We start from the raw sequence: 24868 nt of genomic DNA, 5'->3' as shown, positions 1-24868 counted from the left end.
GGGCCCTGGGGCCTTCACCTGCAGGCCTTGCTGCTCAGCCAGGTGTGTGGCGTGGGCCCGCCCTGGAGCAGCTGTGATTTCTCAACGACGACAGCTGCCGGGAGCAGGTGGCCCTCCCAGGAGTGACCCAGGATCGCCATGTGCTGGGGACACAGGAGGGAGGCCGTGCCCCTGCCCTGTGTCTGGCCAGGATGGCTTGAGTGCGGGCCGCTGGGTGAGGAGTGCTGGACGGGTGGCCGTGTGTGAGCCTGAACGGGGAGGCCGGCCTGCGGTAGAGCCCGGCCGGGTACAGACCTCCAGCTGACCGTGCAGTGGGGGCCGGGCATGTGATGCTGCCTGGGCTGCTGGCGCCGGGCAGGAAAATGAGGAGGGGACGGGGGGCAGGCGCAGGGCAGGAAGTGGGGGCCTGCTTGTAGGGTCTTGGGGCGCCGAGCCTGGTGAGGTGGGGTCCTGCCCACCATGGGGGCCTCCACGTGGCCGCTGCCCTCACCCGGCCTGGCCACCTGCTGAACCCTCAGGGCTGGGCACTCCCTGCAAGCAGGGGGCAGGCCCTCGGCCTCCCAGCGCCTGGGGAGGCACCTGGGTGTGCTGGGTGCCCCGCAAGTGCCCGATAGACTGGCCCCCCACCCCATGAGCCCGAGAGGGAACCCCCAGCCCAGCCTTGAGCCCCTGCAGAGGGCCCGTGGGTAGGTGGGTGGTTAGGAGGCCGGGCGGGGGGGACGGGGCCGAGGCCATGCTCTGCTGGGTGTCCCGTGCGTGGTGCTCGGGCTCAGGGTGTGACACGGGGACTCCGAGGGGGCCTCCCCCGCTCCCCATCCTCCCGCCCCATCATAGCTGCAGGTGCTGGCGCGCCTGGGGGTCCCTGGATGGCCCCCAGTAGTGGCTTGTCAGGAACCTCCCCAGACGGCCCGGAGGCCCGGAGCCGGTGCTGCCCGGCCGCCACCGCCTGGCTTTACTGGTGGCGAACACTGATGGCGCTGCTCTTGGCCAGGAATGCGTGGTGCAGCCTCTGGGGGCGGGGTGCCCGCGTGCAGGGGGGCTGCTGTGAGGAGACAGGCTGGGGAGCGGTTGACCGTACAGAGCTGTTCCCCTCCCCCGCTCTGCCCAACCTCCGCCCTGCCCCCACCCCCAGCCCTGAGCCCTCATTCCCGCTCGCCCTGCAGGCCTCAGCCTGCTGGACATCCCCACCCTGGAAGCCTCCCAGGCCGGCTGGGAGTCCCTCGCCTGCCTTCTCTGCTCTCTGGTTCACTCGGGTCCTCCCGGCAGGGGCAGCACCTGCTGGGCGGGGAGGGTGGGCATGCGGCAGGCCTGGTCCGGGCCTGGGTGGGCGGGAGGGGAGCTCTGCTGTGTCCCTGACTGGGTGGCCTCTGGGCCCACAGTGCAAGAGAAGCCGGAGCCCGTGCCACTGGAGAGCCGTTCCTGCGTCCTCATCCGCCGCGACCTGGTGGCCCTGCCCGCCAGCCTCATCAGCCAGATCGGGTACCGCTGCCACCCCAAACTCTACTCCGAGGGGGACCCCGGCGAGAAGCTGGAGCTGGTGGCAGGTGAGGCCTCGCCCCCACCCTGTCTATTGTATGCAGCTGCCCTGCCGTTTAGTTTTTCTTCGGAGCTGTGAACAATGGACTCATCACCAGTCAGTCAAAAAAAAGAACATCTTAAATTTCCTCTAATTTCCTTTTAGAAGAATGTGTCATTAAGAGGAGTTATTCAATTGAATTAATTTAGCATTTTAATTGAATCCCCTGGGCTGGTCGGGCTTCTGATTGGCAAGGACTGCAATCATGATTGTGTTTTAATTTAGGTCGGGGATAAAACCAAGTCCCTGCAGTTTACTAGTCCCCCCACCCCACCCCACCCCACCCCACCCCCAGCTCCCCAAGTGTCCAATTGCCTCCTTCCAGGGGTAAGTGACCAGAGCTTCCAAAAGGCAGCTCCCAGGCAGCAATGGACTTGTTTCTTCTGTAAAAACAAACAACACGGTGGGGTCCAAAGCCCCTTAGGGCTCGTGCCTGTCGGAAATATTTATCTTCTCAGTGTTGGGATTCATTCGGCCTCACAGCTCCTTGTAGATTTTTTTTGGTCCGTGCTGTGAGGAGTGTGGGATCTTAGTTCCCCGACCAGGGATTGAACCCCGGGCCCTCGGCAGTGAGAGCGCAGAGCCCTAACCGCTGGACCACCAGGGAAGTCCCTCCTTGTAGACTTTTAAGGCTGTCTGGCGGGAAGATGAGAATTGATGGGGCCTTGCCTCTTCCTCCGTGAGCTGCTGGGCCATCACTCCTGACCGGCACCCGCCTGCCGCGCCTGGGCAACGTTATGGGGTTCCTTCTGCCTGAGCCGTCCCCCCTTCTGGAACCACGCCTCAGCAGGCGGCCTCGCCTTTCAGCCGACAGGAGGGCAGCTGGGCGGTGTTGGCTGGTCTGGGTGGACCTGGGTGGGGTGGGGATGCCCCCGGCCATGCCCGAGCCCCCCGCCCCTGCTGCCTGGCATCGTTCCAAGCAGCACCCAGCTCCTCTGTTCAGGGAGCGCCAGCGTCAGGCTACACCGGGTTCTCGGGGCCCTGGGGATGGGTGTGGTCCCCAGGGAGGCCTGTCTATCAGTTTGGGGTTGGGAAGGGTGCAGGCCGGCCGCCTTCCCTGGCCAGGCCCCACCTGGCCCCAGGCCTCCTTCTAAGCCCCCCTTTACAGATCTCCCCACAGCGAGGGGGCCGTCCGGCCCGTGTGGCTCAGGGTGACCTGCCCTGCCCTTGGGTTTGAGCCTCTGCAGGCCTTGGGTGGGGTGAGGCCCTGCGGGACCCTGGGTGTGTCGTGGCCGGAGACGCCCAATGGTGGTCCCCATCTAGAGTCAGCCACGCGCTTCTTAACCGGTGCCTGTGGGCTCCTCTGGAGGCCTGGCTCGTGGGGAACAAAACGTGAAGCTGGGGAAGGGCCCCCGAGGCCGGAGGGCAGCTTTCGCAGGGGTCCTCGCATCTCTGCCCTGCCCCCCGCCGCCCAGAAGGGAACCATGCTCACGTTTTCCCATGAGGAGATTCAGCACGTGCCCCGTAAAAAGTCAGATCGTAGACAGAGGCCCGGATGAGGCCCTGCAGGCGCCCGTGTTCTTCACGACGGCTGACTCTTGCAGAAGCTCCTCTCCACGGGCAGCGTCCAGGGTAAACAGGCCTCCCCGAGGCTCCTGTCCTCCCTGTCCTTCGTTGGCCTGAACCCTGGCGGGGGCCCGGCCTGGCCAGACCGCGGGGTGAAGAGCGCCGCGGGGCTCACCGGTCCCGTCTCCGCCCTGGGCCGGCTCTTCCGTCCCGGCACCCGGAGAGGTCAGTGCTGGGCAGGGGGGAGCTGCAGCCCGACCTCCATGATTCCAGCTCCCATCACTGCCCACGGCTCTTCGGTGTTCAGGGAGAACTGAGAGGCAAGATGAGTGTTTCCCAAACGCAAACGCAGGTCGGCTCCAGGCCATCCCCTCAAGGCTGGGAGGGCAGTTCGGGGACAGCCCTTTGAGGCGTGTGACCAAGGCTGCCTGCTCCTGGTGACAGGGCCCCAGTGCAGCGGGGAAGGCCTGGAGCGTGGGGTCCCAGGCCTGGAGGGGGGCTGCCCCAGACCCTGCCTCACCCGCGGGCCGCCCGCCCCGGCCGCAGCAGCCCCTGGGCCGCCCGTGGCCCTGGGTCTGGGGCTGAGGGCCTCCCTTCCGTGTGTGGCGGCCGCAGGCTCCGGCGTCTACATCACGCGTGGCCAGCTGATGAACTGCCACCTGTGCGCGGGGGTGAAGCACAAGGTGCTGCTGCGGCGCCTCCTCGCCACCTTCTTCGACAGGTAGGTCCCCCGCGGGCCCTGCGGTCTCTAGAATCTTCTCTAGATGAGGCCGTGCGTCCAGGCTCCCCCACCTTCCCGACCTCACAGGTGTCAGCCCGAGGCCGTCGGCCAGACCCGGGTCTGGGGAGGGCTTGTGGACCCCCGTCCCCGCAAAGCGAAGAAGCACACCGGCTCCATGCCACTGGGGGGGCTCCTTCCCCTAAGGGGCGGTGGGGCGTGCAGGCAGGGTCCCCGTTCCCGTGCGTCCCCTCCAGCCGGCGGCCTCACGCTGCCCCCCTTCCTGTCCTCCCTCCAGGAACACGCTAGCCAACAGCTGTGGCACGGGCATCCGCTCGTCCACCAGTGACCCGAGCCGCAAGCCGCTGGACAGCCGCGTCCTGAACGCTGTGAAATGTAAGAGGAGGACTGGGGTCTCGGGGGTGGGGAGGCATCTCGAGGAGCTCCAGGAGCCCCCAGGCCCTCGGATGTCAGCCTGGGAAAGGTGGCTTCTCCCCAGGAGCAAGCCGGGCCGCAGGGTCGAGGGGGAGAAAAGAGCAGCTCGCGGGGGCCCGGTCTCGAGGTGTTAACATTCTTGGTAGGTTTCCAAGCGTGATGAATTCAGCTGCGAAACTATTTTAATATGTGAAATAGATCTAATTTTCCTTTTGGAACAAAACCGCTTATTTACATTTTGGGGTTATTTTGAGCCTTTGCCATCTGCTCGGCCCGCTTCTGCCTCCCGCTGCCGGGCCCGTGGGGGCGGAGTCTGGTCCATCTCGGTGGCAGACCGCCGCCCCCGTCCCCCCCTGCACCCCCCAGACGAGGAGGAAGCCACCGGTGCCCGGCACGGGCCAGCCAAGAGCACGTCCTCCTGTAGCTGTCGGCACGCGAAACACTGTCTTAGTTTTCTGGCTTAAAAAATCTCTCTTGTGAGGCTAATTCTGTTTTAGAGCAAAGAGGGGCCTTTGCAGCCAGTAATCGCGTCCCAAAGCACGGGTGGGGTGCCGGCAGTGGCTCTGGGAAGATGCGGAGAGGGGGTGCAGCTGGTGTTGCCCCAGAGCAGGGCTCGCAGTGGAGGGGGCTCACCCTGGGGGCCCCGCCTCTGGGTTCCGTGCTGTTCGGAGAGCTGGGTCGTGAGGCTCCTAGAGGAGAAGGGGGGAGAGGGCATATCGTTCTTATTGCGGGTGATGATGCCACTGCTAGGCTGGGGTCTCCGGGCCAGGGACTGGGCTGAAGACAGGTGTCAGCCGGCCCCCTCCTCACTCCATGCCAGCCCTTTGATCGGGCCCAGAGAGACCCGAGCCTCACAGCTGAGTGGGCGCCCAGGCCCTGCCCCGATTCCCACTCCACCAGGGCAGGGATTCTCAAAGGCTTGTCTGACCAAGGATGCAAGGTGGGTGGGACAGAGTGGGAAAGCGAGGTCCAGAGATGGGGGCCCACCCAAGGCCGCACTGCCAGCCAGTGGTCCGGAGGAGCCAGAGCCCCCTGGGCCCTCTGTGCTCCCGCTAGAGCCACAGGCTGGGGTCCTGTTTGCTCTGACTGCCCCTCCCCTGAAGGTTCCCCCAGGCTGTCCCAGAGGAGCAGGGTGGGGCTTCCAGCAGTGAGAAAGGTGACCGCTGGTCTTCAGGCTGACCCAGGAGGGGCCTCGGTGGCCCTGTGGTCTCCCTTGCCAGAGGGGAACAGAGTGGAGGAGACCCTGGAGGTGCCCGGCCTGCCCCACTGGCCCCGCGGCGGCCTCTCCAGCCCAGAGTGCTCTGCCCCCTGGCTTGTCCAGGGTATCTCGGTCCCACGGCCCCTCAGGAGGCGGAGGGCCGGCATCGTGGGATTCCTGCGGGTGGGTGGCCGCTCACGCCACCTCCCGACGCCCTGTCCTTGCAGTGTACTGTCAGAACTTCGCCCCCAGCTTCAAGGAGAGCGAGATGAACGTGATCGCCGCGGACATGTGCACCAATGCCCGCCGCGTCCGCAAGCGCTGGCTGCCCAAGATCAAGTCCATGCTGCCCGAGGGCGTGGAGATGTACCGCACGGTCATGGGCTCCTCGGCCGCCAGCGCGCCCCTGGACCCCGAGTTCCCGCCCGCCACCGCGCAGGTGTTTGAGCAGCGCATCTATGCCGAGCGGCGGGGCGACGCAGCCGCCATCGTGGCTCTGAGAACTGACGCTGTGAATGTCGACCTGGGCACCTCCGCCAACCCCACCTTCGAGGCCGGCTCGGAGGCCGACGGGGCCGGCTCGGTCGTCCAGGAGGTGGCCGCGCCTGAGCCGCTGCCTGCCGAGGGCCAGAGCCCCCCGCAGCCCTTCGAGCAGGGCAGCGCCAGCAGCAGCCGGCCCGCGACGCCGGCCGCAGGGAGGAGACCGGAGGGCCCGTACGCAGGGACCTTGTAGGGGCCCGAGGCCGGACGGGGCGCCAAGGCGGGTACTGAAGCTGCTTGCATGCGTTACTAATACAGACAGATGTGGTCAAGCCACTTACCTACTGAACTGCTACTGTTGCCTGAAAAAAATGTGATTTTTATTCTGCTTGTATTTAAAATTCATGAAGGAAACAAATGCATTCGTTATACTGTAAACGATTAGGCCCCTGGCGACCTAGTTGCGAGGAAGGTCCCGGGGCTCCTTTTTGATATTCGAGAGGTTAGTCTCCACGTTGTAGCTTTCCCTCCCCCTGTTCGGGGAGGGGGCGAGAGGCCGCCAGACCCTGGTGCCCGGCCTCCTGCCCCCACGGCTCCCTCTGCCTGGGGCGAAGCCAGGGGCCTGTGGGGCGGGAGCACGTGTCTCGGGACCCTCGTTCCTTTCCCGTGGGGACCCCCCCACTCCTCCGGGACCACGGGCCAGGGCTGGGCCCCCAGGGGCCAAACTCCTTGTTCTCCCTTCTTCCTGAGACTCGGGGCTCAGGCCCGCCGGGTCCGCCGTGCGTGTGGGGTGTGGGTGTGTGTGCGGAGCGTGTGTGAGCGTATGCGGGGGCGGTGGTGACGGCACAGTGGTGGGCTGTGCTGGTCACTGTGGGCGGTGGAAGCGATCTGGGCTGCGTCTGCTCTCCTGCCCCGCGCCCATGGGGTCTGCCCGACCCCTGCGGCTCCATGGACCCTCGGTCCACCTGGGACCCAGGGCCTGGGCTGCCGGCCCTGGCACCTGCTGGCTCCAGCCTGGCCACCCGCCCGGCCACCCGCCCACCATCCTGTGAGGTGGGGCCGCTGCCCCGGGGCAGCCCACGCAGTCCGCAGCCACGTTGGGTTTATGTTTGTTTGTTTATTTGTTTTCGTCTTAATTCAGATCTATTTCATGTATGGTTTGGAAACTTTCAGACCCAAAAGAGCAAAAAAATTAGGGAGGATTGGGGTCCCTGCCCCAACCCACTACGGCTTGGGGGTGGGTCCACCTGGATACCATGTCCCCCTGCCCGCCCCGGCCAGGTCCCACTCGCCTCCTGTTGAAGTGCAGCCAGGGTGTGTTCCGGAGGAAGGGAGCGGGGGGCTGGGATGGGGCTGGAGCCAGGCCCCTCGGTGCTGGGCTCCCCCGGATGTGCTCCGAGCCCTGGGGTATGCGCGCCTCTGACGCGGTGGGTGGGTGGGTGGATGGTGGGCACAGGCCTGAGCTGGGGCGATTTGCAGGTGCACGGGTTCTGGAATGCATGGCGGGCGGGGTGGCGGGGGCGTGGAAGTGTTGGTTTGAGGCTGGAAAGCTCACTGTGAAGTTTAATTGCTGTTTGCGGGGAGGGGCGCAGGCTGTCCGAAGTGCTCGTGTCCAGACGTCCAGGGGCTGCCTTCCCCTCGAGTCCCAGGCAGCCCCCAGGCCTGGCCAGAGGCACACCCCGCCCCCAGACTTGAGCGGGCCTGCTGCTTCCCCCCGTCTCGTCCCCTGTCGGGCAGGCGTGGCTCAACCCTCCTGACCCGCAAAGTGGAGCCGCCCTCGTGTGGGTCCCAGCGGGAGGCAGCCTGGGGACAGAGCGGGGGGCTAGGCTCGTCCTGCTGACTGCAGCCCTCCCTTGTGGAGGGCCCTTGGGGGAGACCTGGGGGGGTGGGCGGGGGCGCCTTCCAGCCAGGCCACACAGGTGCCTGCTGTCCAGAGAGCGCTGATGGCTCCGGGCCGGGGTCGGGGGACCCTGGGTGGGCACTGGCGCAGGGAGGGCCGAGCCCTGTGGCCCCGGCCCAAGGGGCTGCAGCTCCTTCCTGCTGGGGCTTCGGACCAACCACCTGGCCCAGAGGCGGGCCTCCTCTGTCTCAGGCCCAGGTGGGATTGGAGCTGGCAGGGCCCCCCCCAGGCCCACAGCCCACCAGGGGCCAGGACCAAGTCCTCCTGGAGTTGGGAGGAGGCCACACCCCCTAAGCTGTCAGGAGGCTGTGGGGCGGGGCGTGGTGGGTGAGGCAGACCCCACCGTCCCCCGCTCCAGACGGAGGTCCCCTCATCTGTCCCTGCCCCACGTTTGCACTTTCATTCCACCATCCCTGGGGACCTTTGGGGGCCGGCTGCCCGTCCTGGCTGTTGACAGAAGGGCTCGCTCTTCCCTTCTCCTCCACTCCAAGGTGGGCACGGCCCTCACCCGAGGCCAGGACGAGGAGGGGTGCCGCTGGTCCAGCGGGGGAGGCGGGGGCCTCCCTGAGCCGGCCTCACCGCCGCTCAGGCTAGCACAATGTCCCGTGACCTCTGTCCTTTCATTGTTTATCATCGCCGTCTGTTTTGTTGTTCTGGGTAAGGAAGGCAAGAGCTACAGGTGAAACTTTAATAATAATCAAATGTGAATGGGTTCTGAGCTCTCCCTGCGCCCCGGGCGGGCCAGGCCAAGCGTTTTGCACTAATGTGTCCCGCGGTTGACGTGGGTTGGGAGCGTTGCAGACGGGCGTGGCTGATGACTGTATCTGCCGGGGCGCTCCCTCTGCGTCCTGAATGTTCCTCGGGGTGGGCGGCGGCGGGCCTGGGCTCGGAGGGGCCTTCCAGAGTGCCTTAGCATCTTCTGATCATTTTTCCCAAGGAAAACCAATTAAGAGAACCAGACCCTCCCCCTCCTCTGTTTACAAGACGACTAATTCCTGTCCTGTGAGCGTGATCCTGACTCACCCAGACCCTGTAGACCGAGAGACAAGCCACTCAGTATTTATGAGATGTCTGCGCCTTTATCCCTAAGCTTGACTATTAGCAATACGCGTATAACTACATAGAGACTATTACATAGAGCTAAGTCCTGTCAGCGCCTTTGGAGGAGAGAAGGACTGGGCCCGTCCCAGCGGCTGTGGCGGGCGGCTGGCCTGAGCTCCAGCGGCCGCCTGCCCTCTCCTGCCCTCCCCAGCGGCCGGGGTGTGCCGGGGAAGCAGCTGGGACGAGTGCAAAGGTCCAGGAGAAGGGACGGGAAGATGCGACATACTGTGAGCTCGGTGGGGCCGCCCACGGGGCCGGCGGCCTTGGTACTTGAATCCCATCTTGCTTTCTGCACATGCCTGGTCTCGCCCAGAGTCCTCTGTGGTTGCTTAACCTTGCATTTGATTTGATTGGCTTTCCTTGCCCCTGAATGTGGACGAGAGGCGAGGGGAGAGGCCTCTGAGGTGCAGCCCTTGGCCCCTGCCCGCTGTCCCGGAGCCGGGCCTGTTTCTCCTCCGTGAAAACGCATTCCTCGGCGGCCTTAGAGGAAGGAGGAATGCAGAGAGAGGCTCGCCCTGGGAGGGGTCTGCTGTGTGCCCGGCCCTGACCTGTCCCCATTTGATGGCCGGAACCCTCCAGCACTGGCCCCATGCGCGCCACCCTAGCCGTTGATGGCTTGGATGCCCCTCCAACGGGTTATCTTTATGGAAATATCTTGCTGCAAGTAGAAAAAGGCCTAGGGCCCATTAACCAACTGAAAACTCAGAGAAAACCTCTGTTTGCCTCTGCCAGCAGTAAACCCTAAACACAGAATTGAGAGTTCAGAGCCGTCCTGAGCTTTAAACTACTGTTTCCAAATGTTGCTGCTGCATGAATCTGTCGTTACGTCATCCAGCCAGCTCCGGGCGCGTCACCCGCCGGTGGCCGGAGACCACGGGGGGCTCGGTACAAGGTGTTTCTGACCTAGCAAGGGTTTGTGGGTTCTGTTTGTTGTTTTGTTTATTTGAGAAAAACGGAAAGGAAAGTGACGCAGTGTCTAAAGCATTCAGATCGGACGACCTGCTGGAATTCTGGTCAGTGCTTCCCTGTTAGCGTTTTGCAGATGATTGTAATTTTTATGTCAAAAGAAGCCAAAACTTGCAATACTATTTTTAGCAAAAAAAAATAAAAGAACTAAATATAAAATGTATAAATATTTTTGACTTGAACACTTGGATGGCACTGGGTGCAAATAGACCATTCATCCTTTGGACGGAATGTTTGGGGAAAAAGAGACTTTTGACAAGGAGACGGTTGCTGTAAAGAGTCCGTGGAGCGGCTATGTAGTACTGTAACTCACGACTGTTAAAAATAAATCAATAAATTGTCCTGTGCTGTATAAAGGAGGCCTGTTTCACGGTAACACTGAGTTCCATTTCAGCTGCAGAAGAGGCTGGCTTTTTTTGTTTGTTTTACTTTTCTTTTTTTTTTGTTTTTTGTTTTTTGTTTTTTGAAGAAGAAGGAGGAAACCTCTGTTTGCTCCTCCGGCGCCTCCCTCTCTTCCGTGCTGCTAATTGGCAGAGTCCAGACTGTTGCTTTTTCGCCACGGCTGACACCGTATCGTAACTCAGAAGACAACGTCCGCCAGCGACCAGGAAACCGAGGGCTTGCAGTGTGCTCAGAGCCGGTTCAGGAGGCGAAATCCGTTACAAACAAACAAAAGGATGTGATCGTTCATTGTAAAGCGCTTTGTAAAATTCACATTTACAGAATAATAAAGTCAGTTCAAACCCAGGTTGCCTGCACTTTGCTCGCCCAGTGGTGTTGGGGGGCGACATTGAGAAGCCAGGGAGGGGGTGGGCTGTTGGAAGCAGGGTGGTCAACCATCCCAGGACACCCTCAAGACCCGGGAGCCCTGGGCGGGGGAAGGGCCATCCCCAGCCTCGCTGCCCACCATCCACACCTGCCCCACTTACCTCCCCCTCCCCCCAGTATCTTACAAGGGAAGGGGGCTGGTGGGTAGGATGTCCTTCAGGTCCAGTGCCTGGGGGAGGGCCCTGAGCTCCGGGTGAACTGGTGAGGCTCTCCTTTTCTTTTTCTTGTCTGCAAACTGGGGCATCCACCTCACCTGGCTCACCTGCCTGCCACTCTAGGTGTGCGGCTGCCTCCCTCCCCTTCCTCCCCTGCTCCTGGGCTAGGTCTGCCCCCAGGTGGATGGAGGGGGAATTGCACATGGGTGGAGCAGGTCACCTGGCTCGACTGGAACCCCCGCCCCCCGCCCCGGGGCCAGGCCAGGCTACTCCATCCCCTGACCGTCCCTGGAACCGTCCCTCCAGGCCAGCCCAGGGCTGGGGTTCTCTGATTCAGGCCTGGCAGCTCTGTCCCCCCTGCGCTCCTCTGCTGTACCCATAGGACCTTTCTGGGCTCCCCTGGGCCCCGGTGGATGAGGCCTTGCGTCAGTGTGTCCCACAGACACGGGTCAGGTCTGGGGCCCTCACGCGCGATTCCGACGCTCGGACACCTGGATGGTGGGCTCCTCATCTGCTCTGTGCTGCGAGGTCTTGTCCAGAAGGCTCACCTCTGACCTGCTTCTAGAAGCATCCCCGGCCTCTGCTGCTTTCTCAGGCTTTGTAGCAGCTGCTGTGCCCAAGCTAGGGGTGGATTTATTTGCTCACTTGTTTACCTTGCCTCCCCCAGGGGCAGGGGTCTGTAGGTCTGCTTCGTGTGACTTTCCCAGAACAGGGTCCCCTGGAGCCATGGCCAGCATGGAGCAGACACAGAGTCTAAAACGGGTGGGCGTGGTTTCCCGATGGGCCCCTGCAGCAGTGGGTCTGCTGGTTTGGGGTCGCCCTGATCCACCCCCTCCTGCAGGGGCCACATTCACACACAGGGGCAAGCTTGGGGAGAGCCAGGCGCGCCTGCCGACCCCAGGGCCCAGCCCCGATGGCCGAGCGCCTCAGGTCCTGTGTTCAGAGCTGCGCCCTGCTGCCCGGAGCCCGGCTCACCCGCCAGCTGGGCCTGTACAAGCCCCTTCCCCTTCCTGCCCGGGACCTCAGAGCTGCGGAATCAGTGGGTTCCGGGTCTCGCACCTGGGCTGGTGGAGACACCCAACCTCAGGGCCACAGGCTGCACCCCTGGAAGGCCCCCAAACGCCCCCATTCAGGCGGGCCCCGAGCCCCCGGCGGCGGGAAGAGCTGGGGCCCGGGTGGGGGTGGGGAGGTGGGTATCTTGAGGAAGGGCTCCGCTCTGGACCCAGGGTCCTGCCGGTTCTTCTGGCTCCAGCCGCCCAGCCCAGCTCAGCTGCTTTCTCCATGCGAGCCTCCCGGTGTCCTAGGAGGAGGGGATTCGGGCACCTGCCAGCCTGGCTCTGTCCCCTCCAGCCTCCGTCCTTCAGCCAGCCTCCCTGCCCTTGTAGCCTCCACAGAAACTGGCTGAGGCATCAGAACCTTTGCATCCCACCCCTTTGTCCTGCTCTGGGAGGGGGTGCGGAGTCAGCAGGACCCGGAGGCTCTGCCGGGAGCCCTTTGTCCTCAGGAACAAAGGGTCAGAGCCCGGTGGGGGTGGGGTCCTGAGCCCGCAGGGCAGGAGGGATGGTGCCTGCCTCTGTGCTGCCCCGGGGCACCCAGCTCTGAGACCTTTCGGCCACCTGGGGCCCCCCCCCCACAGGTCAGGGCACATGGGAGGTGGGAGATAAGCAGAAGGTGGATTCGGTGACATTGTGTCAACAGGACTCCTGCTGTGACAGAGTGGGGGTTTCAGACCACGTGGCCATCTCCCCCCTTGGGCCGGCTGCTTGGGCTTCCCTGGGGTGTCTGTGGCCAGTGGCCAGGCCTGGAGCTGGGAGGGGGCCTGAGGAGTCTGTCCTGCGGTGGTGCTGGGGGTCTCGTCCAGACCCAAAGCCGCCCCCCCCACCCCACCCTCTGGAAGCGGGCCTCGCTGAGCAGAGAAGCAGCGGAGGGGAAGCTGGTCCCAGCCTCCTGGGACCGTAATTTACTAACAGCTCCAGACAAGTGGGGCTGGGAGATGGATGGCGCATTGCCTCGCGGGGAGGGCCGAGGAGGCCCCAGTTTCCAGGAAAGGCAGCCTGATTCTCCAGGGAGGGCGGTCAGAGGTAGGGAGCGGAGAGGCCTTGACCAGGCGGGGGCAGAGCCCACCTGCACTGGGCTCCGGGCCTCAGTTTCCCCTCCTGCCTGAGGGCGGGGCTGGCCCAGGTATGTGGCTCTGTCCGGGTTCCATCAGGTAAGGACAGGGTGGCCCGGCAAGGAGCCAGCCAGGTTTGCCCCGTGGACTCTCCGCGGTTGGACCGGTTCCAGGTAGCACAGGGCCCCTTGCGCAGGGCGGCTAGGGCGCCACGCCAGCAGGCAGCTCTCCTGGCCCAGGACGTTCCAGGGTGCCCCGCACCTGTACCCCAGACAGGCCCCGGCTGCTGGTTAAGCCACCCCATCTCTGGCCCTCACTCCACTCAGGCCCTCAGCCCCCCTTCTCCTGGAGCAGGGGCAGGGGCAGGGGCAGAGGTCATGGCGCCCAGCTTGGGGGCTGCACTCGGGAAGGGGGGGGGGAAGTCACTCCTAATGGCAGGTGCTCAAAGCTGGCCTCCTGGCAGGATTCCCTAGGCAGCCCCCCTGGGGACAGCCCCTGAGGCAGGAGTGGGGAACTTGACCTCCAGAGGACCTGTGGTCTGGGTCTCCTTCCTCAGCTGTCTCCGCCCAGCATGCCTCGGGCCTCACAGGGGTGGATGGAGCTTAACCCCGGCTGACCTCTGCCCGCCCACTGCCCATGCAGGGCCTCACTGGAGTCCCACCACAATCCTGTGAAGTGAGCCAACCACAGCCCCATTTTTCAGACAGGGAAACTGAGGCTCAGAGAAGTTTATGAAGTCAGCTGGACATAGCTGGAAGGGGGGAAAAGCCAGCATTTGAACCAGGCCCCTGCCTGGACTGACCTCACTGGGCTGACCCCTAGCTGAGGGGAGGGAGCTTCCCCAGGCTGGCAGGTTGGATGGGCTCAGCCGGGACCAGCAGAGGGTGAACCAGCTCCTCCACCACCAGGTGCCACCTGTCCATCCGCCACTCCAGTCAGACTGTGGCGTGCATGGCCTGAGCCTCGTCCCCACCGCAAGGGGGGTCCACTCGGGACACCTGTGGGGGGCGAGGGCCCAGAGCTGAAGCCCCTGCCCTGGGCGCCCGCCCACCTGGGGCTGGTGGAGCAGGGGACGGGCAGGGTCCCCAGCAGTGGTCCCAGACTTTTGCGGCGGGCCACACATCCTTGCCCGCTCCTCTAGGCTGGGCTCCCGGGAGCCCCCGGGGCGGGCGGGGGGGGGGGGGCACGCTTCTCACCAACACCGGGGCTCGACGGGGGGGGGGGGTTTCAACTTTCGCCATATCAGTTAGGCTGCAAAGCACACTCTGCTCGCTCTAAAAATCTCGGGGTGTCGGCCCCGTTCACGTCTGCTGGCCACCGACCGACCGACCCCTGACTTTGGTGAGGTGTCTCCCACCCCTCTGCCCGTTTTCTGAAGGGGGGGTTACCTTGTCCTTGTGCATCCGAGGAGCTCTCGTGTAAAGGCCTACTGGCCTGCCCCCAGCTGGCGGTGTTCTCTTGGGGGTGGGGGGGTGGGTGATGGCCAAACAGAGGCTCTGAACTATTATATCCACTTGCCTTGCGGTCCTCCCCTACCCAGGACGGCAGAAACGTGCCGGGCGGCTTCCTCCCAGACTCAGATTCCGGCCATCCCAGTCTGCTGAGCTGGGGGCCCTTCAGGTGGGAGGGAGGACCCGGCCTGCCAAGGCCCATCCTCCGGGGAAGAGTCTCCCCACTGGGCTGCCAACTACGGCAGCAGGATTTACTGCAGGGCCGGGGCCCCACCACCTTACTTACGTGGCTGCACTGGAGCTGGTTCCGTAGACCCGGAGCTGCCTGCCGGAGGCGGGTGGAGGGCTGGCTGGTCCTGGGGAGGGGCTGCCCCAGACCCATCTTAGTGTCACCACAGGCTGATCCACCAGTGGGGGCTTTGCAGGGACCTCGGGAGGCATGAGCCGTCTCCTCCTGCAGGACAGGCCCGACGAGACCACAGGGTCAGGGCCGAGGGCCAGGGAGGGCGTCTGGACCTTGACTCAGAGGGACGTGGCGCCCCTCTGCCCCAGGGTGTGGGGCAGCTCCGTCTCAGCTGGGACCCTGCACAGACGCCTGCACCCATTCTGCTTTCAGTTTCTGGGATCAGAGCTGAAGTGCCGGAAGGGAGGCTGGGGCTTCAGCCGAGGGTCAGCAGGGATGCTTTGAGGGCAACACTGCATCTGTTACAGAGCTCTGTCCCTGAGCAGTCCCTCTGGTGGGGGCCTGAGGACTGCCGCTCAGCCCCCAGGGCCCCCATCAGTTCCAGGAGGTCCCCAAATCCATGTCACCCCGTCCCTGACAAGGAAACCATCACCTATGCTCACACTCCCCGTTACACCTAGCAGACGAGCCCGAGGCCTGCAGAGGGGCGTGGCCATAGCACGCAGCTGGCCAGCGGTGTGGGAAGGAGGCCCATGCTCTTGACCCCTGCCCCGCCCCATGGAAGCCCACAGAGCCCCTGCCGGCCACACCAGGCATCCAACCCCGAGGTCTGAGAGCAGGGGGGGCGAGCGAAGGCGCTGCCTCAGGGCACCTGTGCCACAAGGGACACACGGGCCTTGGACTGGCCCACCCCAGCTGGGGAGAGATGAAGCCCCCTGAGGGGCGGGGTGAGGGAGAAGCATGGAGAGGTCGGGGCTGGTAAGGGCCCCTCTGGGCTCAGGGACTGGCTGCGGGGCTCCCGGGAGCTACAGCGGGCCGTGGAGCTCGGCGCTGGGCTCTGTCTCCACCCGGGCCCTGGGCACTCACTCGAGTCAGGACCTCCACCTGCCCCTCCTGCAGACCCAGAGGCAGTCTGAGCTGGAGCTGACTCCGCGCCCGGCTCTGCGGCCTCCCCAGTGCTGGGCCCCAGAGGTTCCTCCAAGACCGAGTGGCAGAGCCCCTCCGGAGGGGAAGGGAGTCAGAGCAGTGGGCAGAGCAGAGGGGAGGCTGGCCTCGGCAAGGCGGCCTGGCTGAGGGGCAGGGAAAGTGGATCACTCGGACCCCACCCGGAGAGGCCGGGGCGTTGCTGCAGACCCACTCCGAGTGGGAACACAGAAGTGATTAGGCCTAAAAGCTCGGGCCATGTAGCTTTTATACGATTGGCATCGAGGCCCGCGGTGCCCTCTGCTTTTTTGCTATTTGATTATACGTCGGTGCTCAAAATACTGTTCCTGGAATGGAGGGGCCCGGCAGGCCTCCCTGGAATGAAAATCAATTTGATTAGAGAGCAGTCAATTACCGTGAGGACGAGGCTGCCATCCAGCTCTGCAAAACATGGGAAACTCTCCGAGGAAATGCCCACGGGGCAGGGGGGGCTCCAGGAGGGAGGGGGCGGGGTGGGGGCAGTGCCTCCTGGGGGGCACCCCAGCCCCGCCCACACCCCAGGTTGGGAGGGGTGGAGGGGTCCCGAGCTCATTCCCTGCTTGGCCTCGGTAAGCGCCCGGGTTTCTCCTCCATAAAATGGGATTGTGCTGAGGCCGCCGCTCGGGGTTTGGGGGCCTCAAAGGGCCGCGCTCACAGGGCGCACGGTGGCGCCTGGTGCACGGTGTATGTGCAGTGAATGCTGGCCCGGGGGGTTCTGTGAGGGCAAAGCAGAAATTCAGCTCCCAGCACACACACACACTCAGAGCCCTTGGGGATTTCAGCTGGTGATTCTGTACCAAGAATCCAGGGAAAGCCGGCCTCCTACAGAGGCTGGGTCTGGGCTATTCCGGGGTCCAGGCCCTCTCGGGCCTGTGTCTGGCCTCCACTTACTCCTGCGTCAGAGATGAGCTGTGCCTGTGTCAGGGGGTGGCCCGGCAGGGGGTGGCCCGGAGCTTCCCGGGTAGGCCCGGCAAGGTGTGGGCCCCCCCAGGACCTGCCCAGGCCTCCACCAGACCTTGCAGTGCCTCTGTGCGGATCTCCGGGTGCCTGATGGAGGGGACAGAATGGGGACAGGAGACTTGCTCCATCCATCCCCCCTGCCGGATGTCCTCGTGCAGTGAACAACCTGATGTTAGGCCCTGCACTCAGGAGCCAGACGGGCCTGTGACAGGCTCCCAGCTCCATCCCCTGGCTGGGGACTTTCTAAGTCACTTGTGTGAGGTTTTGTAAAATAGAGAGAACAGTTTCTATCTTGCTGCGGTGTCATGGAAAGGAGAAATCACCCCTCCACTCAGTATTTATAGAGCATCTACTCGGTGCACCAAACTCAGTGGCTGGTGCGTGGCAGTTGCCCCCAGACAGGAGCTCCAGTGTTCACGGTTTCGCTGGCCAAGGGGGACGCAGGGTCCACTGGGGCCACCAGCCCGGCACGTTCAAGAACAGGAGGCTAGCGCTCTGCAGGCGCACAGGGACTGTGGCCCCCGCGTCAGGGCCCCGTGCGGAGGGCCTTCCACGTGGCGGACACCACCCCCATCTCACTCTTCCTCACACGCCCGAGAGAGAGAGGTGATGGTTTCCGTTTAACAGATGGGAAAATCCAAGGCTGCCAGAGCCTGGCTCCAGTCTCACGGCTGGTGACACTGAAGTAGTGCAGCCAAAGTGGAAAACAGCCTGGCAGTTCCTCAAAACGCCAAACATAGAATCACAATGGGACCCAGGAATTGCACTCCAAGGCTTACACCGCGGAGACTTGAAGACAGATGTTTAAACAAAATCGCACACCGTTGTTCACTGCAGCGTGTTCACAGTAACCAAAAGTAGAAACAAGCCACCTGTCCATCAACAGATGAAGGATAAACAAAATGTGGTCCCTCCACACAGTGGAATATTATTCAACCATAAAAAAGAACGAAGGTCTGATTCACGCTACCCCGTGGATGTCCTTGAACACAGGATGAGTCAAGGAAACCGGACCCAATATTGTATGATTCCATTTGTGTGAAATGCCCAGGAGAGGCGAAGCAGATGCGTGGTTGCCGGGGGCCGAGGGAGGGAGGGAAGGACGCGAGTGACTACTTGATGGTACAGGGTCTCATGCCGGGGGGAAAAGTTCGGAAACTAGATAGTGGTGTTGACTGCACAACATCACAGGGAATGTACTTAATGCCACTGAATCGTTCAGGTTACTATGGTTAAAAATGGTAAATTTTATGTTTTGTGTATTTTATTTATCACAATTTAAAAAAAAAATCCTCACGGCCAGTGAGTGACGGAGCTGAGATGGGAAGCTGAGTCAGGCTGGCCCGGGCATCACCCTCCACCCAACACTCCCCGGAACAGGGGCCCACCTCGCAGGTGGGGTGCCTCGCGAGTGCAGGTGGGGGTCCTGTCGACCCCAGGGGACGCTGTGACCAGGGGGACAATGGGTTACTTTGCTTCCCAGGTGGGCAGCGCAGTGGAGGTGGGATGTGCTTCTGCACTAATTGAGCTCGTGTCTGATAAGAGATCTGCTCTGCCAGAGCTTCGGGGTCAAAACAAAGGGCTGGAGGTGACTGGCCCACGCAGGGGACACTGTTATCATGGGAGGAGCCAGGAAGGGGAAGTGTGCTGCAGTCCGGGGCTGGCCCAGGGCGCTCTGATCCCAGGAGGGACTGCCTGAGCCCCTTCCAGACCAGGGGTGACCGGGACGCAGTGGGGGGGCTTCCAGGACAACTTCTAGAAACCTGAGGGGCAGGCCAGGCCACCAAAGTGGAGGCAAGGCGGCCAGGTAGCAGGGGAAGGGGAGGAGGGACTGCAGAGTCCGCAGTGGGCCCACCCCCAAGCCCACGTCCACCCCTGAACCACAGCCCCCCAGACTGCGAGAGGAAGCTGCCCCCACCCCCCCAAGCCCCTCAGCCACCCGGGACGTGAGCGTCTTGTCCCCTTTACGGAGGGGTCTAAGCTACATGGATGTTTGGAGGAGAAGCCAAGACCCGACCCAGGGCTCTGAGTCCAGCGCCCACGGACACCCGTAACAAGTCCCAGAGACACCCCGGCACCTGTGAGGAGGGGCAGAGGGTCCGTGGGCGACCTGGGCAGTGGCCAGTGGGTCGGGAGAGGTTTCCTGCCGGCAGTGCCCCAGAGCGGCTCCGAAGGAGGTGAGGGCAAAGGCACGGCCTGAACAAAGATGGGACCCAGATCCAGCCGCTCTGGGTCGGTGGCCGAGTGAGCCTCAGCCCTGGAGAGACGGGACGCTCCTGTGGCCTTGAGGCTGGGCCTGCGACACCCGTCTCTCCCGTCAGACTTCTCAGCTGGCTCTGGGGCCGGGCCACCCGCGGGCCAGCCTGGGCGGGAGGAGGGGCCGCCCCCAGGAGGGGCAGCTGTGCCGTCAACCCCAGCACCTCGGTGCACGTCGCTGTTCTGAGTCCCGTGCTCCCGCGTTTGTACTGAGAGTGGAGCGGACGGTGGGGCAGCAACACTCTCAGGATTCCAGAAGCACGTGAAATTTAGATTTGATAAGAGCGTTATTGTCCGGAAATTAAAGACCCATTGATTATTCTCAGAGTATGGAGGTGCGGCCGTACCACGTCCAATCACCACTTTAATTGCAGGGACGCTCAGGAGGGCTTAGTAGGGAAGGGGGCGGCTTTCCCACCCTCGGTTTCCGAAGCCCTGTCCCCCCGTCCTCACTCCAGAGCTGAGCACAGCTCCCGTGCTTGAGCCCCACGTGCGGCAGTTACCACCCTTGGGCGGGCCTGCCAGAAGCCATGGAACCCTCCAGAAGCAGCTCTCACTTAGTTTGTTTTGCAGGAAAGGAGACCGAGGCTCAGAGAGGGAAAGGGACTCGGTTCAGGCCCCTCTGCGTGGCTGGCTGGCTGCGGGGTGGGGGGGGCAGGGGACGGGGAGGGACACGCAGTGGCCAGGAGGAGATGGGCCTGGGAGGGGACCTGTGGGGGGTTGGCTGGGTGGACACGGAGCCTGGAGAGCAAAGCTTTGCTGAGCACGGGCCACTGGGGGGAGCAGGACACCCCCAGCACCTACCTCCCCCGGCTCTCCCTCCCCCTCCCACCCCATGGGAGAGGCAGGGGCAATTCCGGGAGTACTCTCCCACCTCAGCCCCCAGAGCCCCCCACTGCCCCTCACACCAGGGGCTGGAAGCCGCTAAGTGCCTGATGAACTCTTGTGGCCGCAATAAATCTGGTCACTTCGTCCCTCCTGAGACAGAGGGGAGGGCGCTCCGGGCTCCACACCGGAGGAAACTAGCTCTCTGACCTCCACCAGGCTAACGCCCCGCGCCGCGCTTCCTGTAACTGGCAGCCGCGCTGTTAATAATCTCTAATAATCTATCAGTTGGCCCTAAAAGTGAACATTTATCACCTGCTTCAGGAGGACAGGAGCGGCCTCTGTGGGTGGCCCGGAGGGGAGGCTGGGGTTGCGGGACCTACCTGAGGCCTGCAGCGGGTCCGCCAGTGCTGGGCGCCAGACACCTGGAGTGGGGCTTCCAGGGACAGAGTTAGGTCCAGCGTTTCCTCTGTGAAAGGGGCTGATTGGCTCGACGCTGGCCTCTCGTCCTTGGTCCCTCCAAGAAAGGACCGTGGGGTGAAGGAACCGGAGAGCCAGGAGGGGGGCAGCCGCCCTCGGTGTCTACCAAGCAGGACCCCTGAGCAGGGGCAAGCTGTGGGCTGGGGGTCTGCCCTGCAGCAAGGTGGGCGCCCCGAGCGTCTGTCTCCCCTGGCTAGGGTGGCCAGATTTATCAAGTGAAAATACATAACACCTTGTTAAAACTGAATTTCACACTCACAGGAAATAATTGTTTTAGAATAAGTATGTCCTACGCAGTTTTGGGACGTACCTATACTTTATACTTTAAAAAATCATTGCTTATTTGAAATTCGGATTTAACTGGGTCTTCTGTATTTTATCTGGCTCCTCCTGGGCAGGAACGCCCGTCTGTGCTGCTAACCCTTCACTCCCTGTGGTCTGGCCTCCCAGCCTCCTCCTCTGCTCCACACTCCACCCCCCACCCCACACTGGAGTCCCACACCCTCTGGGCTCCCCAGGGAGCTTCAGGGGGTCTCCCATCCCCCCAACATTGCCAAGGAGGTTAGTGCTCGGACGGGATCCCAGGCAGTCTGAGTGCGGCAGAGCCACTCCACACCTGGACACACACACACACGCACACACAGGGGCTGGAACACTCAGGGAGACTGAGGCCCCCAGGCACCCCCCTCCCCTGCGTAGGGTGGGGGGGTCAACGGGCACCCACCCACCCACCGTGCAGCGCCATGGGGGCCTTGGTGGAGAGCGGTGAGGGCCGCTCCTGGGACCCAGAAGGAAAGGGGTCTAATTCCTGCTCTAATTCCTTCCCAGGACGGGGTGGTCAGCCCACCCCCGCCAGGGAGTCCACCTGGGGGAACCCCGCCACAGGGCTCCAAGGCCCCCAGCTCTCTCCCAGGTTCCCACGGTGATGCCCGGCCCGCAGCCCAGGCTGGCCCCGCCCTCTGTCTCTGCCTGCGGGGATCTGCTGTGGGCACTGCTCCCTTCTTCTGTTTAACCAGCGAGGTTTCAGCTGGGAAACTGTCGTCCGCAGTCTGCAAACAACCCTTCCCGCTCCTCCGTGCCGCCCGCCAAGCGCTGCCAGCCGCCAGCTTGGCTCACAGCCGGCTCACGCAAGCTGCCGGCCTGGCACCGGGCTCCCGCCGGGCTCCCTGGGGAGCTGGCTGGGGGGGCTGGCCCCACAGCACTCGGGGCCCTGCAGCCTCGTGACGGAGCTCCAGCCCCCCCCCCGTCCCCCCAGGGGCCTCTGCAGTCCTTAAGGCCCCACAGGCCCAGGAGGAATCTGGGACCACCCCCTCGCCGGGAGACACCGTGGGGGGAATTCCAGAGCTCTGGGGAGACGGTAAGTCTGGGAAGCGCTGAGGGGCAGGTGTCCCGAGCCTTGGGGACAGGCTGCCTCTTGAGGTCAGCCCTGCGCCAGGGCCCCGGGCCCTCCGGCAGCCCTGGTCTGCTCTCGGGTCCCCTCCACTGGCCCCTGGTGGCCAATCAGGGTCACAAGCGCCTGGGGTTCTCTGGGGTGTCCCTTTCCCTGTGCAGACACTGATACCAGGACCCACTTTGGCCAGAGGAAGGGGTGCAGTCCCGGGGCCCTTCTCATCGGGAGCTCAGGCCGACCACTCCTGTGCTGAAGGGGCTTTCCCCATCCTTTTGGGAAAGGTGCAGCCTCCACGCCCCAGTTGGACCCAGGTACTGGCTGGCAGGGCAGCCTCTGGGGGCCCAGAGCCCAGGCCCCACTGGCTCCCCCGGTGCCCAGACCACACCTGGTCCTGCAGACCCCGTCTCCTCAGACCCTCTGCTGGCAGGAGCTTTGGGGCCCCACTGGAGCCCCCCAGCCTCCGAGCTGCTCCCAGTCCCCCAGGAGCCCCGTGGCAGCTCTCAGGCTCAGTCTTCAGAAATGAGTTGCACAATTTAAAATTAATAATCGTGCTGTCTCGTGGCCTCATAATTAAGTGTCTGTTCATCCCGATTATTGTCAGAGAGTGATTTGTTGCTCTCTGGGTAATAAAAATCAACCTGCTTTAGGCAGGAACCTGGGGCAGCTGGTACCCTCGCCCCCAGCTGCAGCCAGGAGCCCAGAGGAGGGGCCGGTGCCCACCTCTCTGGCCGGGGGACCCTCGGCCTTGGCTCCGAGGTGACATTTGGGGGCTGACAGGCAGAGCGAGGAGCAGGGGGTGGGGAACTGCAGGGGCTCAGGGTTCAACGAGAGAGTGTGGGTGGCTCCAGGTGTGCCCCCGACTGTGCACATGTGTGGGAACAGGTCATATTAGGACGGAAAGGCAGGGACTTCCCTGGCGGTCCAGTGGTTAGGACTGCACGCTTCCACTGCTGGGGGCACGGGTTCAATCCCTGGTCGGGGAGCTAAGATCCTACATGCCGCGCGGCGCAAAAAATAATTTTAAAAGTTTAAAAAAAAAAAAAAAAGACAGGAGGGTGGCTTTTGGGGCTGGGGGAGGTGCTGCAGGTGAGGTGCAGATGGGGGTCCTGGGCCTGTTAGTCTTGGCTCTTCCATCAGGAGCCCCACTTGGGCCTTAGTTTCTCCACCATCAGAAATGGGGTGACGATCACCCTATCCCGTCTCCTGGGTGGGAGGGACGGAGGGGGTTCTGCCCAATGGCGGGAGGAGCCAGTGATGTGCCCCGCCCCCGCTCAGTGGACCTTGTAGCACTTCCAGCCACTGGCCAGGCACTCGGGGCCAGGGCCACCTTGCCTGGTCCTGCAGTCCCTCCCTGAGTGTGTCTGGGCGCCCGCCTCCTGGGGCCCCTGGTTTGTGAGCCAGGTCACTGGGGAGCCACCCCGCAGGGTCCACTGAGGCCCACGTCTCCTGTGTGTCCAGCACAGGACGATTGCAGAGCCCCCCGGCTCCCAGCCAGGAGAGGATGTGCCCGTTAGTTTTTGCAAGTGTCGGACAGTGAGGCCCAGAGGAGCTGGACGTGGCGCTCAGGTCCTGGGGGAGACAGGCGGACCCTGCCTGGGCGCCAGAGCCATAGGAGGCGGCTGCCGGTCCCACGACCTAGGGGTCATGCCTCAACACCCTCACGGACTCCACGGGGCCCTGGAAAGGAGGAGGGTCCCTGGGGGCTGACATTAGTCAGTCTGCCCCCGACACTCTCGCCCGGGCCGAGGCCGGCAGGGGTCTGAGCCCACGGCCCGTCCCACACCCGCAGATCCAGCCCCAGGCCCAGGGCTTGGCTGTTCTCCTTTGAGCATTTAAAAAATTAGGCCAAAACGCGCGTACAGAGGTTTTTGCAAGGGAGGGGAAAGTGTGAAATAATGAGACAGCAAAAGAAATTTGGTCCAACATCATCTTCTAACGAGAATTGACTTTAAAGCGATGGTTGTTAGCCATATCTCCTTTCAGGAGCAGTTAAAGATGCCTCGGAAGGTGAGGCAATTAATTTTTAAGTTTATGCTGAACATTATAGCACAGCGAGCCATTAACGAGGTGCAGGCATTAACCTCCCTGTACTTGGCAAAGAGCCGCGGACACTCTCCAGACGGGCCCAGCACCAGACTCCACCCGGCGCCCGGCCTGGCCGGCGGGTCCCCGAGCCCCGGGAGGCAGAGGACGGGGTTGGGTGGGCTGCCCAGACCTTCCTGTCACTGCGTGTCCGGCAGCTCGATAGACACAGGCGAGGGTCCAGTGGGATGCAGGGCTCAGTCTGGGGAGGGGTCAGAGGTCAGGTCGGAGGTCAGAGGCGGGCTGGCAGGCCCCTGCCAGGGTCCTTTCGCTGACCTGTTGCCCGGAGCCGCAGTGCCCTGGCCCGCTGGGACACTGCCCAGGCCCCGGGACCCACACAGCTAACGTCCTGGCGCGGGAGGGAGGGGGAGCCTCCTCCCATCTTGGAATGTCTCCTCCCATCGCCCCGCCTTCCCCATGCTGTGCTGGGCTCAAGGTCACGCGGCAGGGCCAGCACTCCTGCCTATCTCTGGGCCTCGGTCCCCCCCACCTGGGGGTCCTCTCCCACCTTTACCTGCTGCTGTCATCGGCCGAGGCAGGGACGCTACTCCCACTACAGCTCAGGGGGCCCCGGGGGCCAAGGTGGGGGCCGCATGGGCCCTTCCCTAGCCTCGCTGCCCCTCAGGTACACCCGATGCTCCCTCCGCAGGCTCTGTGCCCGGCTTTCCCTCGGAGGGGCCGGGGTGCCGGGAAAAGGGGTGTGAGTGAGCGTCTCACGGCCGCACGGGTGATGGTGTCTCAGACCCTCTGATGCCTGAGCAGCAGACGGCCTCGACTTGAGATCAGACACAGTTTAACCAAGAGGGCAGCCCGGGTAGCGTGGTCTGGGCTGGGGGACAGGCCTGCTCCTGGCCGGGTTTCTTGGCCTTTGGACAAGTCCTCTGGGCCTAGGTGGAGGGACGCCCACCGCCCGAGGTGCACTGCAGCCACCCTCACGCGGTTCTTCTCTGCCATTGTCGGGTTGGAAGCGCAGCAGTAGGGCTTAGTGCATTTCCTGAAACTTGGCCCCTCAACACTAGACCCTGGGAAACTGTTTCTGTTGGAAGCCCTTCTAAAAGCCGCCTCCTGGTGCCCTGCCTGCGCAG

The 24868-nt window shown here is 63.5% G+C and overlaps 1 protein-coding gene across 5 annotated transcripts in view; it reads left to right on the top strand.

Moving 5' to 3' along the window:
- NACC2 (NACC family member 2) overlaps window positions 1–10627 on the top strand; it is a 90083-nt gene extending 79456 nt beyond the window's left edge. For all 5 annotated transcript variants that reach the window (XM_073806795.1, XM_073806796.1, XM_033859051.2 and 2 more), the window contains 4 exons: window positions 1380–1544; window positions 3698–3803; window positions 4099–4196; window positions 5661–10627. In XM_073806795.1, the coding sequence (XP_073662896.1) occupies window positions 1380–1544; window positions 3698–3803; window positions 4099–4196; window positions 5661–6166 (875 nt within the window). In that variant the 3' untranslated portion in view covers window positions 6167–10627. The remainder of the gene's footprint in view (window positions 1–1379; window positions 1545–3697; window positions 3804–4098; window positions 4197–5660) is intronic.
- Window positions 10628–24868: the final 14241 nt, after the last annotated feature.

The sequence above is a fragment of the Tursiops truncatus genome, chromosome 6 (genome assembly GCF_011762595.2).
Source record: "Tursiops truncatus isolate mTurTru1 chromosome 6, mTurTru1.mat.Y, whole genome shotgun sequence".
Taxonomy (NCBI): Eukaryota; Metazoa; Chordata; class Mammalia; order Artiodactyla; family Delphinidae; genus Tursiops; species Tursiops truncatus.
This window is presented reverse-complemented; position numbering and strand designations above follow the sequence as displayed.